General features: G+C 37.9%; 1 protein-coding gene across 1 annotated transcript in view; it reads left to right on the top strand.

The window, feature by feature from the left end:
- Positions 1 to 6,278: 6,278 nt before the first annotated feature.
- Positions 6,279 to 20,865, top strand: part of LOC132863127 (seizure 6-like protein) — a 51,899-nt gene continuing 37,312 nt past the window's right edge. The window contains exon 1 of the mRNA XM_060895735.1: positions 6,279 to 6,483. Within this exon, the coding sequence (XP_060751718.1) occupies positions 6,399 to 6,483 (85 nt within the window). The 5' untranslated portion in view covers positions 6,279 to 6,398. The remainder of the gene's footprint in view (positions 6,484 to 20,865) is intronic.

Genomic DNA, 20,865 nt, shown 5'->3' with positions numbered 1-20,865 from the left:
TGGGGATCAGTGCTTCCGGGTCAGCATCCATTTTATGCACCTCAGCACTACTATATAAAAGGATGCTATCAGCACTTACTCCTTGGCAGATGGTCTCCTCAGTTTGCTGCAGGTGCTGTTGTAGTCATCCTGATCCTTTTTGTGCTTCATTTTCTTATACTGTTTCCTGTTTTTTTCCCTTTGCCTGCTTTCTGATATTCTCTTCACCTGATCACCCAAACTTTGGAACGTCTTTGAATACTCTTCTGCCAGTACTGGATTTTACACTTTTGGATTATTTCTTTTGTCCCATTGAATGGATTGTGTGTTTCCCACCACATTGTGGTCATTTTGAGACTTTGCTTGCTGCCACCATATAATTGACTTTAGAAGATATATCCTCACATGGATTCTCTTACCACTGATATGCTGATGACACTCAACTTATATTTCCCTTTCCTCCCTCAGATTCCAGGGCTTCTGCTCAGATCTCAGCATGTCTGGGATCATGGATGTCATTATGATGTCTCATTAGTTGAAACTCCCAGCTATAACTGCTGTTCATCCCAGTATCTTGTGATATCCTTGCACAACTTTCTGATCTCCCCTAGGGCCACTTTGGGTTAACCAAAATTCAACTGTCCTGTCCATAACATATTGCTAAATTGACACACTTATGTCAGTTTCTTCTCTACAAAATCAGAAAGATTCAGACATTTTTTATCACCACATGCTGCTCAGGTGCTTGTTCAGTCTGTTATAATTTTGAGACTGAACTTCTGCAACTCTCTGCTGGCAGATCTACCCCTGAATGAAATTAAGCTTTTACAAGTGAAAAGTTCTGACACACTGCCCCATTGCTGCACTGGCTTTCAGTAGCTGCATGCATCAGATACAAAACATTTTCTCATCAGTTCTCATCACTGTACCATGCCCCGTCAGATCAACTAGCACTGCACCACCATCTCTCAGAGCACAATGTGGGTATAAGATTGTTCAAGATCGAGACCGTTTTATATTCTGACACCAAGGTGCTGGAATGAACTTCCCCTTGATGTCCAAACACCGTCAAACGATGGGTGAGGACACACATTTTTCTGAAATACCTAAACTAATGCTTATTTTTTTCCTGTTTACTTTATGTATTAAAAATTTGCTATATGTTCCCCCAAAAGAGTTTTAGAATAACTGTATCCTTAGTCTGTGACCCAGTGAACCAGTGTTAATGTATTCATTTATAGAGACTTCAAAGCACTTTTGTACATTGCTCTGGATAAGGGTCTGCCAAATGTCGTAAATGTCTTACATACAGTATTGTATGATAATTCACCAATTTCATGCAGGAAAATGGGCTTAAATCCAAGTTCAGACACTGTTTTAAGAGAATCCTGACTGCTTTAATAATATGCATATGCAGATATGTATATGCATATCTATATGCAGCTTTCAAATTAAGTATCATGGATAAATGGTGCACAACACATCTGACTGGCCAAAAACATCACTTTTACTGCTAAGATAAATTATACTGCTAAATTTTAAACCAGTTATATAATTTTTCTGGGATTGCTACTATTGTGATTCCTCTAATGAGCGAATAGGTAAAATGATATTTTAATTGCAGGTCTGGCTATATATAATGAATTTGATAATATTTATGTTTAAACAATTTCTCTATCACACGTGTGTACTTTTATAATCATAATAACTGTGAATGCTCACTGCTGGCTTACAGAGTGGAGAGAATACCCGGTGTGTGACCCCAGCTCTACTGGATACCACAGCCCAGTTGCTTTATGTCTTTGTGGAATCAAAGTCTAAAGGATTAAAAGGTTGACAAAGAAGGGGTGCATGGGGAGATGTGGTTCAAAGCGATTCCAGCTAGTGTCAAGATAGCCCATTTCAAATGCTGACTTGAATATTGTCATTATTTGTTTCTGTATTCTTAGTCTGTGGAAATAATTTAATTTGCACAGTGAAATGTATACATTTACATCACAGGAGAATAGTTTCCAATAATCCTCACTACTTTTTATTTGGTCATGCAACACATGCTTCAGGACATTGGCACCAATACTGATGTCTTGGCCAAAAGACTTGGCCATCTCACTCCAAGTACAACCCATAGATCCTAAATCAAGCATGCCACTCAGCTCCATGCTACATCTGTTTTGAAAGGGCTGCATTTCAAACAGATGTTTTCTTGTCTGCATTGTTTCACAATGGAATACTCAGGTGACTGACTTAGTGTACAATACTCTTATACCTTTTCTAAGCTATACTCTTATACCTTTTCCATTTCTCAAGAAAATGCTTCACATATATCATGGTAACCTCAACTACACCATCTATAACACACCCCCTGGGAGGATTTGTAATGGAATTGGGAGTGTTTGTAACATTCAACAAGGGGCAGTGAGTTGTAAGGTTACTCACCATAATGCTGTCTGACTATACTGTATGTATCAAAGCTTGGGGTTTCTTGGTGGATCCGAATGTCTCAAGCGTTTCCCCTTAACATAGACATAATCTCTTGGCATTACTTTTCAAATGGAAATTTGAAAATACCTCTTCCTGAGGTATGTGTCCATAATTTCTTCCTAGTTTTTTTGAGTATTTATCAGCCCCTCACACTTAAATTGTGGTGGGTCATTGACAGCTGTCTTTATTAGCAGGTTAACATCAGTCAAATTCAACTTTGAAGCATTTAGTGCTAAATGTGAGCCTTGCACATCTTTCAGACTGCCTATCCTGCAATTGTAACGTTGTAATTTAATTACTTTTTATGTCTAACCCCTATCAGTAATAAGCAAGCCTGTGGCGATAGTGGCAAGGACTACTACCTGAGATGATATGAGGATGAAACCTTGGGAGGATTCAGGCTCAGAAGGGAACCTATCACCATTTGGGTGACACTGGACAGTAAATAATGTAAATGTTAATAATGTCCTTTTACAACGGTTTATATTCGAGTGGAACTGTGCAACCAAGCGCCCCTAATAGAATCTAATAGGTCAGGGTAATTTCTGAGTTCATTGCAGACCTAATACTAATACTAAACATACTAATGTCTACTGATGAACTGCAGAGCACCAAGATGACAAATGCATGACACAATGGCAGTTCAAAAACATTCTGTCAAAGACAGATCTATCCCCAGCAGTGTGCATCATCAAGTGAAAAGACTTCAACCAGGTTTAGTGTGTCAAGAAGAAACGGTCACACACACACAGAGAGAGAGAGAGAGATCTTGATCCCTGCTCACTAGATAAACAAATGTTAGTGAACACCAGGGTAGAATACAGAGGATGTGAATCTATAGCACTGGAACTTCTAACTGGCCTCTTTTACATTTTTACCACCTGCATTTCCATTACAGCATTATGACATATTAAACAAAAAAGTGAGGCACAACATGCATACCTTTTAGAAGTGAATAATTTCGTCCGCATTTTAATTGTGTGAAACTCCTTTAAGGAGAACTTTAAATAAGTATTGTCATTTAAGAATAACAATGTCATGCAATGGTTAATGCAATCATGCTAATATTCTTATGGGAACAACCTCCGGCAATCAAGCAAGCAAAGCTGAAGCAATCTGCACCAACATAACTGGTTTCTCTCACCACTTACACTCTATGTTGTATGTGTCTAGAATTAATACTGCAGATGTAGATGTACAAACTAAGTCTTTGACCATTTGTTCTGTTGTTTTTTTTTTTAATATGCCAATAATTCTAGTAGGCAATATATATACAATCACAGTCTTAAGTGATAACTGAAATATTTTGATAAGAATGATAATTTGTTTATGATGCCATTAAAAGAAAAAATTTCAACTGGTAGGTATAGTCAGTAGTTTAGTCAGTAATAGCTCAATTATTTGGCATTAAAATTATATTTAAGTGAATGCAATCATGAGATAAAATGAGCTGTGTTTAATAGCAGTGCAACACCTTTAAATCACTATTGCACAATGAAGCAAATAAGTAGCCGATGTCCTTTTGTATCCCTTTGAGGCTTGGTGCACTTGGTTGTTTAAGGGTTGTAAAGTAACAAGACATTACATTCTTACATCGAGCAACATTGTGTTAGTAGAATAACTAATAATAGTAATTTATGTTTAATCTTTTGTTTTGGATTTTTATTCTCTCATTTTCCCACATATGTAAATCCTGTGAAGCAGCTGAAGCTAAAAAGTCTTTTGTGTATATAGTGTGTCAAAGAAGAAGATGAAAGTACTTGTAGGAGAGTACTAATTCCCACTGAATTGCCTCTATGCAGAGAAAAGGGCCAGATAGGTTCTCTTGGACTCCTGCGATTCAAACCTATGATCTCACATGATTTTGCCCTTTACTGGGTTTTTTCTTTCAATGTATTTCTTTTTTCCTCTAGATATATAAGGAGTGCTATCTTATGAATTTTTTTATCTACTGGTAGATTTCCTATTAGTGGTAAACATGAAACTAAAATTATGTGAAATTTCAAAGAGACATAAAAGAAACCACACTGAACTATGAACATGTTTGATAAGAACTTATGCTCTGATAAATAGGCCGTTTTCTGTGCTGGTATGATCCGTTGGGGACATTAATCCTCCTCTCATACTAATGTATTGCAGAGTAAGAAATGAATAGCTTCTCTTCTCTTTAAAAGATCACAAGCAAAATATTTTGATCTGAGCACTGATTTCTCCAGTCTCAAAATAAAACTGTAAATTGCTCTGGATAAGGGCATCTGCCAAATGCCGCAAATGTAAAATGTAATCAGTGCTTAGGGCACTGGTTCTTTTTTAGGGTTCAGGCACCTGGCTACATTTTCTAAAAACTTGGCCTCTTTCTGGTTTAGAATCTGGTTTAGAATTTTTTTATCAAAATTTTCGGCTCAGTAATGGCTTCTAATTTTGGATACCGACTGTGTAACATAGATGCCCACTTAGCTTCTATCTAGTTATAGAGTGTTGTAACAATTACCCAAATCTCTTTGTTTTGCAGGTGGTTGAAATGGTGCTTATATCACTCTCAGCTTCTAGAGGTGTGCAACAGAAAGTTACCATAGTTCAGAAGATTTGAACCCTTTAGATACATTATCTATCAACAATTTTAACCAATCTTGGGAAACCTTTATTCTAAGCTCTTTGTAAGTGTAAATCTCTTGTGTAAATTCAGGATAAAGCTAGAAGTCAAGATCGTCAAGAGCACCAAATTTCTTGGTGTTTATCTAACAGAGAACTTCACCTGGTCGCTCAACACCAAGAAAGCCCCCTCCGCTCATCCTGACCATGTTCTACAGAGGGACCATTGAGAGCATTCTGAGCAGCTGCATCACTGTCTGGTTTGGGAACTGCACCATCTTGGATCGCAAGACCGTGCAGCGGATAGTGAGGACAACCAAGAAGATCACTGGAGTCTCTCTTCCCCCTATCATGGACATTTACCCCACACGCTGCATCCGCAAAGCCAACAGCATTGCGGATGACCCCACACACCCCTCACACACACTCTTCACCCCTTGCCGTCTTCACCCTCCTGCCTGGCACTCACGACCAGACTGTGTAACAGTTTCTTTCCCCAAGCCATCAGACTCCTCAATAACTGAACTGAACTGTACTGAGCACAGCACACACACACACACACGCACAATAAACTGTATGGACTGCAATGACTTCCAATATACATCTATGTCAACAGCACCACCATATCAAACTGTTTACATGCTGTTTTGCACACTGTTTTTGCTCTTTGCACATGCTGTCTCACATTTCAATTGATTGCTGTTTTGCACAATACTGCTGCTATAATACTGTGTTCAATCCAATATTTCTGCACACGCAATATTGATTTGACATCAGCACTGGTCGGTGCTGTTTTTGTGTATTGTCTTTTGTGTAATGTCTTGTATTTTTTGTCCTGCACTGTCTTGTCTGTCTTATTCTGCACTGTTTGCACCAGGTCACACAGATGCACTTTATGTGGCTAGGACTACTTACTAAGTCCTTATAGCTCTGTCTTTGTGTTATGTAGCACCAGTCTGTGTACTGCAACAGCTATAAATGACAATAAAAGCTACTTGACTTGAAGTCTTTCTTTTATTAATTTGTTTTGAACAACTAACATTTAGTCTAACACTAAAACAACATGAAAAGCTGATATTACATGAATTGTGAAATGCTTTCTTTGGATCTAACAATAGCACAACAACGACAAAGGGTCACATCATTAAATGTTGGTGATGCGCGGAGGGAAGAAAGGCGAGACACTGCGGGGAGAGAGAGAGAGAGAGAGAGAGAGAGAGAGAGAGAGAGAGAGAGTCGGAAACACCTCTTCCCTCTTCGATTAATCGCTGCATTTCCATCCACTGTCACGGAGCTTTAACGTAGATCCTGGACTTCAGCTTTGTTTTGTTTGCGCGCTTCTCGTCATGCCGATCACAAGCTCTGCTGAAAGTCGTGCACTAAGCGCCGCTGTCTGGGTGGGTTTCATGTGCGGAATCATCCTGACCCAAGGTAATATTCACTATAAGCTCATATCGCAAATTGCTGTGCTTTCTGCTCGAGCTCTTGGCTTTAATTGTGCGAATGCATCTGCATGCGTGTTACTGCCGCATTCACTTCGGAAACTTTCGCTTGGCCGATTTACTCTGCGTCGAATGATTCTGCGACAGAAGGCTTTAGTTTATGAGCTTCTCCGTGGAAGTGACAGATATAGACGTCACGGGCTATGCGGAAAGATCTGATTGCGAATCGGAGGTCAGATTCCCACATGCAGCTCATTTTAAACACCTAAGCTGTGGTTGTTGACATGATGCTGTTGTGTAGTTCAGGGACAATAAGGGGTCATTACATACAAATGCGGCTTGTTTTGCTTCGCTGTGTGTTCACTGGCATCAGTAAAAGGGAAGCACTACGAGGTCCGCTCTTTGTGAATGGCTGCATAAAGCTGCAAGTGTATTAAAATGACCCTTAATTACGATGCCACCTGCCCCTCTGTGAGCCAACGGTAGGTTTCATTCAGGCTGATGGTGGTTTGTCTGATGAAACATTGACTGTGGTGGAACCAGCGAGAGATTGTCGGTGAACATGGATCCTGATCAGCCCACTTATTTACCTAAACATCAAAACACAATGAACACACACACACACACAATATATATATTTTATACACAATATATGAACGAAAACACATACACACAATATACAGTATATATTGTCACTCAGTCACTCAGTGCCTGAGTGTGTGTATATATATATATATATATATATATATATATATATATATATATATATATATATATATTAGTTCTTTTTACCTAAGCATCAAGACACAATGAACGAAACCACATACACACACAATATATATATATATATATATATATATATATATATATATATATATATAAGATATACACATTTATTAAAGATTAAAGATATACACATTTGTTAAATGCTAGAATAGCCTCTTCACTTTAACATTAATTCTGGCCCTGTACCTTACGTCCACATAACATGCTATATTAAACCCATGGTCAGTGAAACTGGCACTGAGTGATTGGTAAAACAATAGAAAAGAAACACCTTATATTGACACAATCTTAGAATTGTGATTTCTCTTTTATTAATCATGTTTGATGGCATTTGAACACTTGCTTTATTGTATTCTTGAAAAGTGAAATTGACTTACGTACCAAGTAGCCCTGGTTGATTCATTTGCTGAACAAATCTGAAACAAATTTATGAGAGGAAGTACCAGCATATCAGGGCAGTTGTGCAAATGTAAGCTGAATTCAATATTTCTACCGAGCTGTCACAGTGCTTTCATCAGCAGGCCCTGGTTTTAGTGGCAGCCTGTCTATTCTGAATTCTGCAACTCACTAGGCTAGATTTTGTCCTTCTACTCTCATCACATCACTCCTGAACAGCTTCCTGAGCTCTCCCATGTTTTTCATGTGGTATATCATAGGAGATAGATAGAGAGAGAGAGAGAGAGAGAGAGAGAGAGAGAATTTTGTATTGAAAATATGAAATTAAATGAAAAATATTTTGTGGTGATGGGAAATTTTTGAGTGAAATATGTTTTGTGTTTTTAATGGTCATATAACATTTCATTATTGCATTCATTGATATTCCATACCTAAGATGAAAATAAACGACAGCTGGTTTAAGTCACTGAGCTTTTTATTTTTCATTGCATTATATTTTTCATACTAGGTGGCATAGTTTGAGTCTCCAGCTTTTAAATATGCAAGCTTGTTTAAAATAGAAATAAACTCAAACCAAACCTAAAAGGTTGTTTGCTCCTTTAACTTCCTACGCATGGTTACTTTTAGATAACGGAGCAGCTCTCAGATGTTGTAGCTTCTTTAAAATGATTGTCTGTTGTGGTTCATTCAATTCAAAGACATATAGCCATCTTGGGGTTTCCTGAAAAAAAAAAAACACTCCAAAATCCGAAACTGATACTCCATCCATACCACCATACCACTCAATTCCCAGGAATGTGCTATAATCGAAACTGTTGTATAGCTGTATAATCACTGTCCACTTTAATAGTAACTACTCTACACCTGCAGATTTCTACAGTGATCATTTGAGCCAGTAATTTAGCAGAAGCAATATAACTTTATACTTTACTCTTCAACAATGATAAGCGCTCTAAAACCTGTCAGCATGGTGTTACACTAACAAACACAAAGACCAACGATCATAGTGGACTTCCAGAAATCTAACAACCGCAGACTACCCCCTGTCTACATCAACAGGATTGAAGTAGAGCATGTCTGCAGCTTTAAGTTCCTGGTTGTCCATATCTCTGAGGATCTGTCTTGGGATGTGAATACTTTAACTCTGGTTTGAAAGGCACAAACTCATCTATACTTCTTGAGAAAAGAGTTCATCTATCCCCCGAGATCCTGACCAATTTTTACCACTTCATCATTGACAGCATCCTGACAAACTCCATTCCAGTGTGGTATGGCATAGTGTGTGAATTCACTGCAAAGGGTGGTGAAAACCACCCAACTTCCTGTCATTGAGTCTCTTCACTACATCTTGTAAGAATAGAGCACACAAAATCATTGTAGAATCCTCCATCTCAATTCACAAACTGTTCAACTGTCCATGAAGAGACACAAGAAGATCTGCACCACAAGCAGCAGGTTCATGGCCAGTTTTTTCCCTACAACCATAAACCTACTGAACTCTAATACATTAATGTATCACGAATACTTCACTGCCTGTAATCACCTTGTAGTTCTGCACCACACTGTACATTCTGTTAAGTCTTCTCTACATAATTCTAATTGTATAAAACTGTAAATTCATAGCTATTTTAGCATTCTATATGTATGCTATGTGTATATCAAATCAAAATCAAAGCAAATCAAATTTTATTTGTCATATACACATACATACAGAGTACGACATGCAGTGAAATGCTTTTTGCAACTGTCCGGTATTCAAACATAAGGAATGCAATTTGGGATAAAAAAAATATAGCCAAAAGGAGGTAGATAAATAAAAAAATTATAAATTATATAAAAAGAAACTATATAAAATATTAAAATATAAGTGAAAAATAATGTATATACTATACATAAATATACATAAATGCGTATGGTTTTTAATTATTGTCCTTAAAGTGTCCATGTGCAGTATGGAGTGTATAAAGTGTTAAAGTGACAGTCCAGAGTTAAAGTGTCAGTGCAAAAAAGGTTGCACTGGAAAACCAGGGAAGGGGAGAGGTCCAGTACTAGATCCAGATCTAGATCCAGATTCTGGGTATTTCCTGGTTTAAACTCCGAATGGCCTGCGGGAAGAAGCTTCTCCTCATTCTCTCTGTGTTTGCTTTCAGGGAGTAGAAGTGTTTCCCTGAACGCAACAAAGAAAAGAGTCCATTGTTGGGATGGCTGAGATCCTTTACAATCTTCCTGACCCTCGTCCGGCACCACGTGCTGTAGATGTCCTGCAGGTCAGGGAGCTCGGTGTGGATGGTACGTTCAGCTGACCACACCATCCTCTGGAGGGCTCGCCTGTACTGCATGGTGCTATTCCCGAACCAGGAAGTGATGCTACCTGTCAGGAGGCTCTCAATGGTGTAGGTGTAGAAAGATGGTACAGACGCTGACGGGCCTTCTTCACCAGGGTGTTGATATGACAGGACCAAGACAGGTCCTGTGTGATGTGAACACCTAGGTACCGGAAACCACTCTCTCCACTGGGGTCCCGTTGATATTTAGCGGTAGGTCGGCTGTCTCGTTGTTGGAGATCAGGCCCACCACAACAGTGTTGTCAGCAAACTTGATGATTGTGGTGGAGTTGGAAGTGGCCACACAGTCATATGTGTACAGTGAGTACAGCAGGGGGCTCAGAGCACAACCCTGGGGAGCTCCAGTGCTTACTGAGGGTGGATGAGGTGTGATTGCCCACCCGTACGGCTTGTGGTCTGTCTGTCAGTAAGTTGGAGATCCATTGACACAGCGGCAGGCTGAGCCCCAGGACCTCCAACTTAGAGGTGAGTGTGGAGGGAATTACGGTGTTAAACGCTGAACTGTAGTCCACAAACAGCATTTTTGCATAATTCCCTTTTCTGCAGTCCAGGTGGCTCAGTCCATGGGAAGTCATAGCCTAATGGTTAGAGAGTCTGACTCCTAACCCTAAGGTTGTGGGTTCGAGTCTCGGGCCGGCCACGACTGAGGTGCCCTTGAGAAAGGCACCGAACCCCCCAACTGCTCCCGGGTGTCAAGTAACTGAACAACTCCCATGGTCCATGCAGCTCTGCTCTTATAGCATTCCTTACACCATTTAATCTTCGAAACATACCTTCACTCTTCAGGTGTGTTTTTTATCGCAAACTAATCTTTATGCCATAAATCTTTATAAAATCATGGCATATAAATGTTCTTCCTTTTCTTGCTTGTTATTTTCTTAGATTTAACGGGAACACAAAACTCCACACATGCACAAGAAATAAATTTATGCACAATTTTCTACTGCCTGTATAGTCTGAGTGACAGATGTGTCATCCAATCAGCTGTAAGACTTCCATTTGCAAACTATACCTACCTTTTCCAGTTTGTCTGAAATGTTATGTTTTTTTTTAAATGTCGTTTTCTTTTCAAATTTATTTTTATTTGTTATTAATGGTGCTTGCAAAGCAACATTCTTACTATCCTGCATACTCTTCCGGACAAAACTTCGGCATGTAACTTGTCCCGCAGCTTTTGTCCTAGACCCATTAATGAGGTGTCAACCGGCTCATTCAGGAGAGGTGTGCTATTACTTTTCTAAGTGATCAGAGTACCGGTACTTCCGGTACCACGTCTCAAAGTGGCCTTTTTTCCCATAGATTCCCATTGTAAACTTTGGAGGTTTATAACTCGGCAAGCTTTCAAACTATCTACACCAAACTCAGCCAGCTCCTTTAGGGTGATACTCTGAACAAACGTTTAAATTGATGTACCGACTGGCCTTTCGGTTGTGCCGCAGACCCGCCCCCAAAATATGCAAAATCAAAAAACTTTTTAAAACATGGACATGTGACATATCAAAACACTCAGAACAGTGAGAGGAACTTCCTCACATGTAATTTGATGACGTCACGTGACGTTACGTGATTTCACGTGAAAATAAAATAAATTGCACAACATGGACATGTGACATATCAAAACACTCAGCACAATGAGGGGAACTGCCTCACGTGTATTCTGGTCACGTCACGTGACGTCACGTCATGTCACGTCATGTCACGTGAGGTCATGTCATGTCACGTGAAAATCAAAATTTAGCACAACATGGACATGTGACATATTAAAACACTCAGCACGATGAGGGGAACTTGCCACGTGCAAGCACCATTCACATTTTCTTCAGGAAATGTACGTTCTAGTTTTGTTTTGCACTTCTCGGCCACCGTACTTTAGCCTTCTTGGCAGCAACAACTTTGCCATGATCATAGTCACAGAAATCACACTTTTTCTGATGTTTGATGTAAACGTTAAAGATTTTTGCTATATATGATTGTCTACACTGTGTCTACACCATGTGCCTATATTGGCAAGCTGTATTTTTGAGGATTAATATTATTATTAAACATCTACAGTACTCTCGGTCAATCCAAAATGTTAATAAAACTCAAACCTCAATATTTAAGGAAGTAAAACGGAGGTATTGGCTTTCTTAGGAGAATATTTATGTGTTCACAATTACAGGGTAACTATTATTATTCAGAATTATTATGCATCTACATAAAAAATAATTTATTTTTTCAACTTTTTTTTTTTTTTACCATATCACTTGTTTATTTTCATCTGTTAAAGTGAGAGTAATAACAAACAGCTCAAAATTTATAAATAAACATTTCTGCCATTTAAAAAAAACTAATCAGTGACCATTATAGCCACCCTTTTCAATAACCATCATAAGTCTTACATTTATGGAGTCTTTCATGGAGCAGTTTCTTTATCTGCTGAAGACCTTTTGTGCAGCAGCAACCACAGCCTCCCAGACACTGTTCAGAGAGGTTTACTGTTTTCCTTCTTCATAACTCTACTGTTTATGAAGGGCCCACAAGTTCTCAATATGGTTTAGGTCAGGTGAGGAAGGGGTTCCATTCCATTACTCTTTAGCCTTTATTGGCTAGACACACAGTGGTGTACTTCAAATACATGTGATGGCGCATTGCCCTGTATAAAGGTTATCGTTTTCTTAAAAGATGCAGACCTTTTCCTGTACCACTGCTTGAAGAAGTGTCTTCTAAAAACTGGCAGTAGGTTTGGGAGTTGATTTTGAGTCCATCCTTAACCCAAAAAAGGTCCAACTAGTTCATCTTCAATAATACCTGCCCATACCAGTACCTCACCTCCACCTTGCTGGCATCTGATTCGAAGTGGAGCTCTGTGTGCATTACTGATCCAGCCACAGGCCCATCCATCTGGATGTCAAGAGTCACTCTCACCCCATCAGTCCATAAATCCAATCATATCTTTGAAAAAAATATCTTCAGAAATTTCTTGGCCCAGTCATCAACTTATGCCTTGTTCAGTAATGGTCAGGTTTAAGCCTTCCTTGTACAACTTGTACAGTACATCTGAGCACTGTTCAGTTCTGGAATATGACAGCACTGGAGGATAATGGCTTCCTGGTACTGGTAGAAGCTGCCTAATAATTATTCACACCTTGATATGGGGTGTTAATCTCCTTAGGCAACCCCCTCCCTCATTACACAAATACATAACACTTGATATGCTTGAATCCAATAAGCATTCAAGTTTACACATATTGGAGTTGGAAAATATACATAAAAACTATGATATGGTCAAAATAATCACCTAATAATTGTGCATACAGCGTAAATGTATCAGTGCATAAATGCATGAAGTGGACAATGATTCCATAGCAATACATCATTTTTCAACAGTTCATATGGTTAAGAAGCTGTACGCTGTCTAAAGCATAATATGTTAGTGACTGCAGAGCTCAAGGCAGCTTAATACCCTGCCACCACCTTATAAAAAGAGACAGGCTCTCTGAATATCAGTCTCTAAGTTTAAGGCCTATGTTATGACGAGTTATGATAGCTTCAGGGCTACTGATGACCAGAGTGTAATGCGAGACTATGTTCAACAAAAGGTGTGAATAGATATTATGGTTTATCTTATTATCTCAATGAATCTGAAGAGGGATCATTTGTCACATTTGATCAAATACCTACTCCAGCTTGCAGTAAAGTCAATCAAGCAAATGACAAGGAAATACCACAAATAGGCTGTCAGCTGCATTAAAGAGCACTTATATATACTCAACATGAGAAAATAACATATACTGGCTTCAATGAACTGATACAGAGGCACTAGAATTAATGCCCATTATACAGATATCATTTTTACTAGTGGTATAGGCTAATTAATCCCAGCTGATATAAAACTGTGCTGATATAATAATGCATAAAGTGTGTGATGCTAAAGCAAGTGTGGTTTAAATACCTAGCATGGGATACTGTTGCTTCTGGATCCATGAAATAATGCCCCTTAAATGAAGGCACAATGGTTCTAAAATTTTACATGCAGCTTTATCCCAGGAATAGAAACATGGCAGTGAAACACAGTAGATCAGTGGAGTTGTTAAATAAGATTAGGCAAGTTGGCAAATTTTATATTTATACACATTTATTTTTGTATTTAGTCTGAATACTCATGTAATCTGTCTCAAAAAAAGGGATCAGTACCTAAAGTCCCTACTCATGGGCTCAGCTCATGGCTTTAGGTTGACATCCCTATCCACTGGTGCATATCAGTGCGCTTGACCATACTCAAAATAGGAGAAGGCTTTTTGGAGTTTGCCTCTTCCTGAGATAGCACAAGCTCCTTCACCTCAACAAGGTATCAATCCATAAAGGGGTGTGTACATATGCCAATTCAAAATTCTGTGGAATGCTTTTCAGCAGGAACGAATGAGAATATATAATCCTGAGATAATAGGTGGCATCTACATACACTCATGGGGGGAAAAGGAAAACAAGAAAGAAAAAGAAAGTACCTGAATAACAAACCAGATTTCCAACTTTCAAATAAACATTCAGAAACATTCAGGTGGGGAAAAAATAGACACAATTCCTATTTTTACAGGTAGTATAACACATTAGATTAGTTAATCCTCAAGAAGGATGACGACCTGAATAAAAGAAGAACTTTTAGAGGTTTTTGGAGCACCTAGGTGTGTGTCTAAATTATGGAAAGAAGAAAGGACATCAGCCATTAGATCAGAAAAGAAACTGTTGCTGCAGATTAATCAAGCCTTCAAGACAATTGCACAGGAGTGGGAAGATAAAAATGTGTCATGGCCAAGGCAAAGTCCAGACTTAAACACTCTTGTCTTGCTGTGGTAGGATCTTAAGAGGGCTATCGCTTAATGAATGCAATTGAACATGACCTGAGGCAATTTTGTAATGAAATGCAGGCCAAAATTTCTCCAAACTGATTGATAAGATGGTAAACTTACAGTATCCTCACCTGAAAGTTCCTGAAAGTAAGTTAACTTTAAAATGACTGCGTATTGAAATGTTTTTCCTATAACTGTAGATATGTCACAGAGATGACAAATGCATTTAGGTTAGAGAGAGTAGATCAGAGAAAAATGAGCATAATATGTCAGGTGCTTGACACCTTTATTACAACAGAACTTTTAAATGTTTAATTCATCTGAATGAAACTTGGAGGCTGACAGCTTCTAAACCACCCCAGAACATTTGCTGTAATCTTATTGATGTGACTGCTCTTTGCACTTAAGCCAAAGTGCTTCATGCTTACCGATCACTTTTAATGTATTATATGTCATAAGCAACTTAGCAACATCTTTAAACTATGATTTATTATAGACTAGTGCATTTGTATTTTATAAAATAGTGCTGCATATATTTTATAAATTAGTATGTTGATTACATCACTCATATTAGGCTATTATTATTTAAATTAAACAAACTACTTCTGTCATTTCTTCTTGTTAAATGTACTTTAACTAATTGATTATTAGATAGATAGATAGATAGATAGATAGATAGATAGATAGATAGATAGATAGATAGATAGATAGATAGATGGATAGATAGATCAGACTTCTGATTGCACCTCACCTGCTTTAAAATACACACACACACACACACACACACACACACACACACACACTTTATAAAACACTTTTAGTTTCTAACCCTTGTCTGCTCTTGGATCTTTTTACAGTTCACCCGACTTGTGCCTGTTAATTTTTTCTGAGATTACATGAACAAAGACTACCTGCATTTGCATCCTCCTGATTGTTGTGTTTCTCACAGATGGAATGGCGTCCCAGTTAAGGTGTATTCTCAAAACTTAAAAAAAAAAACACTCTTTTAAACAGTTTTCCTTATGTGGGTACATCTGTTTTTTTCAGTGGTTTTATGATCATGTTTTGAGAGCGTATTTAAATAAATCTAGGGCCTTGCATGTATGTTTTGAACGGTACTAGGAATTCTGAAAAGAAAGAGGAAACTCCTGTGAATACAATGAAAACATGCACACAGTAAACCAAGCTCAGGCTCAAACCCAGGAGCTGTGGAGCAGCAATGCTAAACACCATGCCAGCATGCCTGCCACCCATTTTGTTTGTTCCTATTTACTATGGATAAAATAGTAAACGGTTGTTCTGGTAGTATTTGAGTGAAGTTGCCTGTTATAGTAAGCTTCCATGTCTTTGCCTGCTGTTAAAAAAGCGAGAACTTATAATGCTGCCCTTTAATCTGGAAAAAATACCATTTCTTCTGCATCTTTGTTAAGATGGAGTCTAAGGAGGCAGAAAATAGAGCTCTGACTGGGCCACTACAAAATATTGATACTTCCCCTCCATCTTTGGTTTTTAAATGTCACACATCCTTTTGTATTGTCCACCAAAATCAGCTTGAATGAATTTGCTAGCTGTAAAGTTTAAAAAAGTGCAAGGGCCTGTTCTTAGAGATAAGCAAGAGGACTCTACATCAGACATTAAAGAGACATTTGTGTGGCAGCGGATTGATGTCATCTGACAAGAAACTAGAAGAGGAAGTGCTTGTAGTGGAGGTCTCGGTATACTTACTAGGCTTTCCCATTATCCAACATTTAAAGATATATACTAATGGCTAAACCACTGAATTTCAACCCTACTTTCATCAGAATAGGTTACAGAAACCTTAAGGGAAGATCAGGATCTGCATTATCTATGCTCATTTAATGACATCTGTTATGCAGAACAGAACAGGGTCTCAGAAATCTGAAGCTTTCTCTATTTGTTGTTGAATCCATTCCTGAACAAATCCATAAAAAAAAAAAAAAAAAAAAAAAAAAACTTTCACAGTCTTTATTAATAGAATGGAAAATGTTCTGAGTGTGCTAATGATTCTTGTTCTTGAATACAAACACTGGGAAGATTATGCCAAGGATTTCTGCAGAGCTGAAGATGTTTAACATAGCCAGGCATCAGTGACAAATTCTAGCTAAAATCTCTAGACTATATAATTTCTGTAGAGTTCGAAATCATATACTATTATGACCTGTATGATAGGATTAACTAAAAATGTTGTATTAAGGGAAAAATAAATTATAACATGAACTAAAATGAAAATTTCGACAAACAAATTCGGCTTTAAGGGACAGTAATATAACCAAAAATACTGGTTTCAAAACAACATAAATAGAGACTGAAAAATGGGAGGAAACGTGAAAAGAGTTTCACAATTCGACATAGATATCGAGTAGGCTTAGTATAAATCCAAAATGTATACTAGTTCATATAGTGTGACCAATGTCACAGATGTGGAAATGATTATCATAACACAGACATACATTAACAAAGCCATGAATTAAGTGTGAAATGAAAATAATATGGTGTGCATATGCAGGAGACACAAAGAGTTACCTACTCTGTGCCCACAGGATTATGCACACCAAGCACATCACATAGGAAAAATGCTATTTTAAAATTTGTTTTAAGTGCCTTAGCTGACTAGCTTGATCTAAAGTGTTGCACAGTATTAGTTGAAGATGACGTGGCAAGTGAAACTAATTTTTAATCCAACATTCATCCTCCAAACATTTCGTATTCTTCTTCAAACTTAACTATTGTGTGAGCTAAATCTTCAAGTAGCTGAGAACTTTGTTCTGTATATATAACAGAATTTCTTTTGAAATTAATCCAGAAACAGTGACATTAATGGAAGGAGTAAGGATGTAAAGTGCTTAGTCTATGCCATGCACGCAAAGTTGTAACAAATGGAAAAAGCTCAAAACAAGTTATGTGTATTTTCATACCTGATACCTGTCACTTCTGCCAGAATTGTGCAGACTTAATCACACAAAAAGAGCATTCAGAGAAGGAGACAGACTTCTGATTAAATCTGAAAATGATAAAGATTAATGTACATTGTCCCAATACAGCTCTACATCAAAATCAAAAAGGCATCAAAAGGCAATAATGCCAAGGAATATCTCTTAAAACAACTTGATTCAAAAGGGAACCCATCCTCTCATCCTCTATGAGTTATTACTCATCCACAGCTGTATACTATACTTGCAATTCAACATGTGTTGACAGGAGCTTTAGCAGGAACCCTGGGGTCATTTTTGATTTATTAGAATGTTAATGTTACCTTTGAACTGAAGCCGCAACTTGTAATTCCCTGCCTACAACTTAATGTTCCTGATGATTAGCACTGGTTTTCACCTTGCAGCACTCCCATGGATACCATTTTGCCCAGTATCTTTTTAATGGTTTCAAGAAATGCAGTCATGAATGCTGGACTTGTGAAGCCACTAGTTTCGTAAATGCTTGTCTGGGCTCTTTTATGGCTACCTAATTGAGCCATTGATGCCCTATTGCAGGAACTTTGGCTGGCCAGACACGTCTGGAAAGATTCATCACTGTTTCAAGTTTCTCCATTTGCAGACAATGGCTCTCACTGTTATTTGCTGGGGTCTCAGAACATTCTAAATGTCTTTGAAACCATTTCCAGGCTGATACTGTACACTTCAATGGCTTTTTTCCCTCATCCTTTCTAAACATTACCATACAATTAAGACCCTTTAGCTTACTTCACGATGCTGGAGCTGTTCAATTAAGGTGCTCTTTAGTTTCAACATGGTAAACAAGACTGGGTGTGGATAATTTAATAGAACCCAATCATCAAATAAGTTTGGTAGATAAGTATAAGTAGCTAAATAGCAATTACACTTTCACACAGGGCCAGTCGGTGTTGGATATGTTTTTCCTTTCAACAAATGGAATAAATAATTAAAACTGGATTTTATATTTCAATTTGTCTAATATTAATTTTTGTTGGATGAACTGAAACAATTAAATGTGACAAATAAGAGAAATATACAATATTATGAAGGGGACAGTGTTTTATTTTCATGATGCTGCATACTGATAATACTGTTAACCAATGATCCCAAAGCATGTTTATCTATTATAGGCAATATACAATAAATATAAAAAAAGTTTTTTTTTCTTTTTCTTTTTTTTTTTTCACCTTAAAACATTTGTGTGCTTTTCACTTGGTTTGCTTTTGCTTGCTATATCAATATTGCTAAATATTAACAAACCTTTAGATTTTTAGTTGAGATCACTTTACTGTACTTAGTAAGAGACCTTGATGAGTCTGATTGCTAGGTGTTTTAGTGTCTCCTTTTTTTTTCGGCTGGTCTTTCAGTGATAGGCAGAGTGTTGAAGATTCTTGGCACTGTTGTCTAAGCCTGACTGACTGTAGTGCTGTGGGCAGCAGTCATTGAAACACCACTCACGCATCTCCCTACTTCAAGTCAACACAAGGGGGTGAGCATAAAAAAAAGATACAGAGAGTAAGAAAGAAAACCCTCACTGCTTGTTTGATGGTTCTGTTGTTGTACATCAGCATGCTCATGAAAGGGATATTTCAGAATAAGATTATAGTATGCCCATAACAGTAAAATGTACAGTAGTCATATTTGTGCTGTTAGACAACATTCAGCATAGAAGATTTAACACAACTTTTACAACTACTTTAACACTGAACAGCAGTGCACATGAGCTTTTACTATAAAGTTACCTAAAATCTTATATAAGTAAATAGGAATATGTTTTAAATAATTGTGAATGGTGAATGCTTTAGATGGGACCATGGTGGCTTAGTGATTAGTATGTATGCTTTACATTTAGCATAGTAGATTCAATAATTTAACATTGAACAGTGTAGGACATAAGATTTTACTTGAAAGTTATGTAAAATTATAGATAGATCAACTGGTATATGTTTTATATAATTGTGAATTTAATTATGAATTAGTGGTTTATACATTTGCCTTGCACCTCTGTGATTAGGTTTTTGATTCTACCATGTGTGCACAGAGATCGCATGCTCTCCCTGTGTTTCTGGGTTTCCTCCAGGTACTCTGGTTTTCTCCCCAATCCAAAAGACATAATTTGTAGGCTCATTTGCATCTCTAAATTGTCCAAAGTGTTTAAATGGCTGTGTGAGAGGTTGGGTCTTGCGATGGATTGACATCCATCCTGGGTGTTCCCCATCTTGTGCCAAAAGTCCCCGAGCTTAGGCTACAGCATCTTCATGACCATGTGTAGGATAAAAGGTACAGAAGATGGATAGTTTGATGAATGGATGGATGGATGGATGGATGGATATGTTTGATCTAGGTTTTAATGGACATCATGTTTCTCCAAGTCTCAAGCTTTTCTTGCTCACACAGTTATGTGTCTGTTGATAGAAGGAAGAAAAGAAGAGAAAGTGTGTGTGTGTATATGTGTGTGTTTGTGTGTGTGTGTGTGTGTGTGTGAGAGAGAGAGAGAGAGAGTGTGTGTGTGTGTGTGTGTGTGTGTGTGAGAGAGAGAGAGAGAGAGAGAGAGAGAGAGATGCACAGATGTCCAAGCAGACAGCTCACATCTGTGAGGATGTAGTGTGGAGGCTAAGTAGGCATTCAATGAATCACACTCTGGCAATGCTCACCTTTTCCAATGTTTGTACACCTCCAGCTTAATCCTAATGTTTGTGCCACCTGTCGTATTGCCCAAGGTTGAGAGATCATGTTTAGACAACACATGCCTTTAGACCCAGCAGTAACCAAGTGACTTGAACGCACATACAGATAGGAGGTACTTAACATATTAGTAAACTTATTGATAAATTAGTAAAGTAAATTCTCGGTTATAATGTCCTTGCAAAATTATACAAAGCTCTATGTCTGAATGACAATAATGATTATATTTTGTTGAAGTTACTTTAAGTGAATTTAAATACCAGAGTTAAGATCAGTATGATATGAAACAAAGGCTGCTCTGTTTTAATGTGGAACTATTACTGGCTGGTCCTTTAGCTGACCCGGTGGAGTAAATGGCCCA

Source organism: Tachysurus vachellii, chromosome 20 (genome assembly GCF_030014155.1).
Source record: "Tachysurus vachellii isolate PV-2020 chromosome 20, HZAU_Pvac_v1, whole genome shotgun sequence".
In the NCBI taxonomy this organism is placed as follows: domain Eukaryota; kingdom Metazoa; phylum Chordata; class Actinopteri; order Siluriformes; family Bagridae; genus Tachysurus; species Tachysurus vachellii.
Note: the sequence above shows the minus strand (reverse complement) of the source record. Positions and strands in the feature narration are given on the sequence as shown.